Source organism: Urtica dioica, chromosome 2 (assembly GCF_054948205.1).
Source record: "Urtica dioica subsp. dioica isolate 48M chromosome 2, U.dioica_male_clone48M_v1_H2, whole genome shotgun sequence".
In the NCBI taxonomy this organism is placed as follows: domain Eukaryota; kingdom Viridiplantae; phylum Streptophyta; class Magnoliopsida; order Rosales; family Urticaceae; genus Urtica; species Urtica dioica.
Window position 1 is genome coordinate 38,766,476 of NC_142757.1, and position 6,238 is coordinate 38,772,713.

Consider the following 6,238-nt stretch of genomic DNA (forward strand, 5'->3'; position numbering starts at 1 on the left):
GTTTTTTCAAACTACAAAAACAATCAATCACAACATAAAAAATCTAAATATAATTATAAAAGGTCCAACCCAAGGTCCTCAATTTTCTCGAATCGGCTCTATTCGAGACTCTTCCTTATGTGAGATAGAGAGAAAAGAAGAAAAACCAAATAAATGGCAAAAAAAAAAAATCACATAAAGCTTGCTAATTTAAGTGTCCAAAATCATATTTTAACTTATTTTAGTCCATTTACTTATTTTAATAAATATTCTCGTCCAATGGAATGATAAAGAGGGATAGACATTTTTAGGGGAAGAAAAAGGGAAAAAAATCAGTGATTGTCTAAGTTGCCTAATGTGTTGGGCCGAAGTCGTAGTTGGCGACCAGCCCATTAGCGTTCGTTTCACAGCTGTATATCTTGTTTCGTTTTTTCTTCTCATTTTGAACTGAAACGCCGAATCTCCCTCACTTTCCGAATCCTGCTCGTTATTAAACAGAGCTATATATGCATATTATAGTCAACCACGCAACTTGTAAATCCCCAGACTTTCGTTTTCTTCTCGAATTCCATCGGAGGACATAAAAGGTAACATTGTACCTTAGACCTCTGTTCTTCTATTATTTAATGATTTATTTGCAGACCTGCATGCAATATTGTTTCTTGTTTTTAATCTCCCCGATAATTGGTTCTCAACTTGTCTTTATTTTATTTTATGGATTTCTTTTCAATTTTCTCGCGGGAGTCTTATTTTGCATGTGTGATGAGGTCTCTTTATTCATTTTGCGGTTTGGCCTTTCCTTTAATCAAACTTCAAACACGATTATTTATTTTAAATCATTGTAGTGGAGACTGGAGAGAAAGATGATTAGTGGTGTATGCTTAAAAAAACTGATTAGTGGTCTCAATGTTTATCCTCATCTCTCTTTTGTTTTTATATTTTATTTTATAATATAATAATATATCAGTTTATGAGCGACTAATTTCCGGGATTGTTGTCCGTGTGACGATTAGAATCTTTAGTGTTCTCGAAGAAATCTGAAACTCAAAACCGTTTATTCATTTTTTTATTTGTCTTCGAACTAAACTTTTATTTTGAATCTTCATGTATTGCGTTAGACTGACGTAATCTAATCAATCATGTGTAGAGCCGTCTCTAAATAAGTCAATAAAGTTTTTGTGGCATCTCACACACCTTTAGAAAAGCACTAGCCATAGAAAAAACCATCAACTCAAAAGTCTTTTACTTTCCATTCCAAATTCTACTTATGGCATTTGTAGTGCTGTCGTGTGTATTTTAGCTTGGTTTGGATAATTCCTTTGATTCCAAGGTTTTTTTTTTTTTTTTTTTTTTTGTTTTCGCTTTATTCTAAACCATAAAATTGCTATTGAAATCCTGTTTGCAGAGAGACTAGAACCTGAAGAACAACATGGGAGTAGAAGTGGACAGTTACACCAACGATGGGACTTTGGACATCAAGAAAAACCCTGCCAACAGGCACAAGACAGGAAAATGGAAGGCTTGTCGCTTCATTCTTGGTACATAATTAACAATTACAAAAACGATTTGTATATATATATATATATTGCGTTTTAAACCAAAAAAATTGAACTGTGTAGGAAACGAGTGCTGTGAGAGGTTGGCTTACTATGGGATGAGCACGAATCTGGTGAACTACTTGAAGGAGCGTCTGGGCATGAACAACGTCACCGCGGCCAACACCGTCACCACTTGGGGCGGGACTTGTTACATCACTCCATTGATCGGCGCTTTCCTCGCCGACGCCTATCTCGGCAGATACTGGACCATTGCCAGCTTCTCCATGGTCTATGTCCTCGTTAGTGCCCCAAAAGCTAACCACTTTACTTAAAAAAAAAAACCAATCAATAAATTGAAAATTATGAAGATCATTCTCAGCTGCCAATGTGATAGAGATACCCGAAAAAAACATAAACCTTAGATCATCTTTGCTTGTAGTCCCCGGATGTTAGGTTCAATCAATTCCCACCCTTCTTCGGGGGGTTTCAACGCGATTCGTCTTCGCTTTTCGTGTTCTTCAATCCAACGTAGAATCTGTCCGTTAGACAACTTCAAAAACACTGAAATACCTAATAGCCCTGTTCGAGACAAAACCCTCCTAGAAACTCCGAAACTACAAACCCTCCCTCAGCTCCAACGGGAAAACAGGAAAAACCATTCTAAAAGCCCTGAAAACCAAAAGCTTCCTACAAACCTCCTCTCGGACCAAGCTGAGAGTCTTCGTAAAAAAACCAAACTTTTCGCATTCTTCAATCCAACGGAGAATCTGTCCGTAGTGAAAATAATAAATTCCCTGAAATTTTGAGCAGCAATCGCGTAGATTAGACAGCTTCATTTCCGAGTTGAATTGATACAATGCTATGTTACAATTGCACGGTTTTTTGGCAGGGAATGACGCTATTGACCCTGTCGGCGAGCCTGCCGGGGCTGAAGGCGCAGTGCGACGCGTCGGGGTGCCAGTCGAGCGGGCCCCAGACGGCGGTTGGGTTCTTTGCTCTGTACCTGATAGCCCTCGGGACGGGCGGGATCAAGCCGTGCGTGTCCTCGTTCGGGGCGGACCAGTTCGACGAGACGGATGCGGTCGAGAGGAAGAAGAAGAGCTCGTTCTTCAACTGGTTCTACTTCTCGATCAACGTGGGTGCGATGATCGCGTCGTCGGTGCTTGTGTGGGTCCAGATGAACGTCGGCTGGGGCTGGGGTTTCGGGGTCCCGGCCGTAGCCATGGCCGTGGCCGTCGTCTTCTTCTTCTCGGGTAGCAGGCTCTACCGCCTCCAGAAGCCCGGGGGAAGCCCTCTCACCAGGATCGCTCAGGTCGTCGTCGCGTCATTTCGAAAGGTCAATGTCAGAGTCCCCGAAGACAAGTCTCTTCTCTTTGAGACCCCCGACGACGAGAGCAATATCCCGGGAAGCCGTAAGCTTCAGCACACTGACAAGCTGAGGTGAGTCGGTGAATAAGTCCATACTAGAAAAATATTTCAAAAAGTTGCTCCCTTAACTCCAAGACCTTGTAAGTCCCCGGTTCGATTCGATTCCCTCTGGAAGCAATAATTAGAGCCACTGGGATAGTCTCCCGGTCGATAAGGTTTTTTTTTTTTTTTTTTTTTTTTTTTACAACTGTGATTTCCAGGTTCGACCAAATACCACGTGGCCCCAATTGTAGCGTTCAAGGGGGGAATCGAACTAGGGACTGATCCCGAGAATCACCCTTGGGGTTGTTAGTCCCTTTCTTAATCTCTATTGTTCGAAGTTCATGACTGTTAATCACAATGCAGCATCGAACTAGGGACTCGGAATCGCCATTACCATTAGACCAACTTCTTAGGGCTGTGGGTCCTTTTTTTTTCATGGTAAAAAAAATTGATGACTGTTAATCACAACATGCAGCTTCTTCGACAAGGCAGCGGTGCAGACGGAGACGGACGGAGCGAAAACGGGGCCGTGGAGGCTCTGCACGGTGAGCCAAGTGGAAGAGCTGAAATCGGTGATCCGGCTTCTCCCGATCTGGGCGTCGGGGATCGTGTTCGCAGCGGTGTACAGCCAAATGAGCACAATGTTCGTCCTCCAAGGAAACACCATGGACCAGCGGATGGCCCCGAGCTTCAAGATCCCGTCGGCCTCTCTCTCCCTCTTCGACACCCTCAGCGTCCTCTTCTGGGCCGCGGTCTACGACAGAGTCATCGTGCCCAACGCGAGGCGAGTCACGGGCCACGAGCGCGGCTTCACTCAGCTCCAGAGGATGGGCATCGGGCTCGTGATCTCCACCGTCGCCATGGCCTGCGCCGGCTTCCTCGAGGTGGCCCGCCTCGGGATGGTGCGCAGGAACAACTACTACGACCTCGAGGTTATACCCATGTCGATATTCTGGCAGGTTCCGCAGTATTTTCTCGTTGGGTGCGCCGAGGTTTTCACGTTCATAGGGCAGCTCGAGTTCTTCTACGACCAGGCGCCGGACGCCATGCGAAGCATGTGCGCTGCGCTGTCGCTCACGACGGTGGCGCTCGGGAACTACCTCAGCACCGTCCTCGTCACCGTCGTCACCAAGGTCACCACCGCCGGGGGCGGGCCCGGCTGGATCCCCGACAACCTCAACCGCGGACACCTCGACTACTTCTATTGGCTCCTCGTCGTGCTCAGTGTCCTCAACTTCTTTGTCTATCTCTGGATCGCAAAGTTGTACTCGTACAAGAAAGTTGTCCCGCGTTCCGTTTGATTTGCGTTCATCGAATTTGTTGTTTTTAAGTGTAGATATAAAATCTCTCAGCGGGGAGGTTGTTAATGAACGTTGGGCAATGGTAATGGAACTGGGATGAGAATTGGAATATGAATGGAATGGAATAAAAGGGGTTTTCAATTGTTTGCTTGTATTTTTTTTTTTTTTTAATAGTAAAAATAGAATTGAATGAAATATTATACGGCCAAATTAAACAAAACTACATCTTCCATGTTACACTAAAAAAATGGTTTACCTCGTGCTCTCTTTGACTCTTCGTATTTAAACTCACACCCTAAATCCATTCCCTCCAAATCAACAGATTTCCTCAAAGCTTAATTCATAGTGCACACCGCTAATTCAGCGGTTTCGAGGAGCTGATGTACGTAATTGTTGAAAACGCAGGCTATTTGGGGAGGAGTGGTTGTTCTTTCATGTTTGCTCTTTTGCTCTTCTGTTTGCTGTCATTAAGTTTTTTTTTTTTATAAAGGCGGGATTAAATATTTTGTCACTGCACCAGAAATCCAAAAATGTAAAGTTAGCTTAATTATGCATAAACTTATTATTTTTAAGCTGAATGTGATGAGAAACTCGGATGTTTTTTGCACTCTGGGCTTCATTTGAAGGCTAGAAATAATGTCATCAAGTGATCTCTGTAAGACTTTAGGGATCGGTTCCACAATGAACAGTGGCAATCACATCCTTCCTTTAGTTTTTGGGATCGTACACACTGAAAAATGATCGCTTATGGCGTTGATTTTTTTAGAATCTGAAGAAAGCTTCATGCGATCGTGAGAACTTGTTGATTGTTTTGGACAGAAATAGTTCGATTCCTAAGAGTGCATTACACGTGTTCCAACACTTGTGGGGTAACTTGCAAACCAAGTTTCAGAGACATAAACTTAGACCTCTTTTTATCAAGTGCACGTAAGGCATACGGGGATGAAGAGTATGAATACTCATTTGAGAAATTGAGAGGCAAGCACTTGAGAGTTAAAAATTTCTTGATTGACGCTAAACCTGATCAGTTGTGGGCTCGTTCTAAAATACCAAGTAAAGATACAGAGTGATCATAATCAACATATAGGAATGCATGAACTCACTGGTTAAGAGAAGCTCGGGTCGGTCGGTAGTTTTTATGGTTTTGACTTTAAAGAATCCAAATATTATTTACGTATAATGTGTGAATAATTTATCCATTGTACTATTCTCTGATTGTTTAGGCAAACAATTGAAAAAAAGTAAAGAAAAGAAAGAAAAAAAAAAGGACACACCATGGCTCGCATCTGGTTTTGTATTTTTCGCACACCCCGACCTGTTCAGATTTGATGGGCTTTAAATTCCAACGACCTTAACCTTCATAAACATGAATTAAAATTGATTTGCGGATTGAGATGCTAAAATTAAAGCTCTGTACTATAGTAGTGCTAAGAGAAGTCGCCCACTGCCTAAATCTCATTGGCTATTGGTTGCGAGAGTTGAGATAAGATATAACAAAAAGATAAAGAAATGTGTCTTTTTGTGATGACCTGTCTTTGATACTCTATTGCATTATGTGTTTACTGTATCGGAATCAATCTTAAACAAAACTAGTTCTATTTAATTGAACAATCCAGTAAATTTTTCTCAAAAAAATATAAAGCAAAAACCAAGTATATGTAAAGGGATATGTGATTTTGGTTATATCTTATATAGCCTAAGCAAAAGTAAATGTAGGTGAAAATGTTACTTAATTTTCAATTTCCTTTCTGCAATAACTCTACTCCCCTTTTCTTAGACCCTAATAAATATAAAATTTGCCAGAAAATTCTATTTGTCACATCATTACCGCATTAATTATTAAAGTACATAAAATGACCGTATCAATTTTATTTTTATTTTATTTATTTATTTATATATATGTTCAAATCATCAAATCAACTAGAGCAAAAATGAAAAAAGTCATCTAAATCTTATGATATTTATAAGAATATTTTTCACGTTATATATAGCGCCTGAAAATTGGACCGT

The 6,238-nt window shown here is 41.4% G+C and overlaps 1 protein-coding gene across 3 annotated transcripts; it reads left to right on the forward strand.

Annotated features, from left to right (window-relative positions):
* The first annotated feature begins 383 nt into the window (after window positions 1–383).
* On the forward strand, window positions 384–4,382 carry LOC149404657 (protein NRT1/ PTR FAMILY 8.1-like). 3 transcript variants are annotated; one of them, XM_089604602.1, is made up of 5 exons: window positions 384–566; window positions 1,385–1,517; window positions 1,599–1,816; window positions 2,407–2,957; window positions 3,403–4,382. In XM_089604602.1, exons 2-5 carry the CDS (start codon window positions 1,409–1,411, stop codon window positions 4,226–4,228), a joined length of 1,704 nt encoding a protein of 567 aa, XP_089460728.1. In that variant the 5' UTR covers window positions 384–566; window positions 1,385–1,408; the 3' UTR covers window positions 4,229–4,382. The 3 variants fall into 3 exon arrangements, with proteins under 3 accessions (XP_089460728.1, XP_089460736.1, XP_089460722.1); XM_089604610.1 differs by lacking the exon at window positions 384–566 and adding an exon at window positions 1,079–1,283; XM_089604596.1 differs by lacking the exon at window positions 384–566 and adding an exon at window positions 1,080–1,309.
* The last annotated feature ends 1,856 nt before the right edge of the window (window positions 4,383–6,238 follow it).

Coding starts and splice junctions, on each gene's coding strand:
- LOC149404657 (XM_089604602.1), top strand. CDS start 1,409: ATGGGAGTAGAAGTGGACAGTTACACCAACGATGGGACTTTGGACATC. Junction 1,518..1,598: donor GGCTTGTCGCTTCATTCTTG/GTACATAATTAA, acceptor TGAACTGTGTAG/GAAACGAGTGCTGTGAGAGG. Junction 1,817..2,406: donor TCTCCATGGTCTATGTCCTC/GTTAGTGCCCCA, acceptor GTTTTTTGGCAG/GGAATGACGCTATTGACCCT.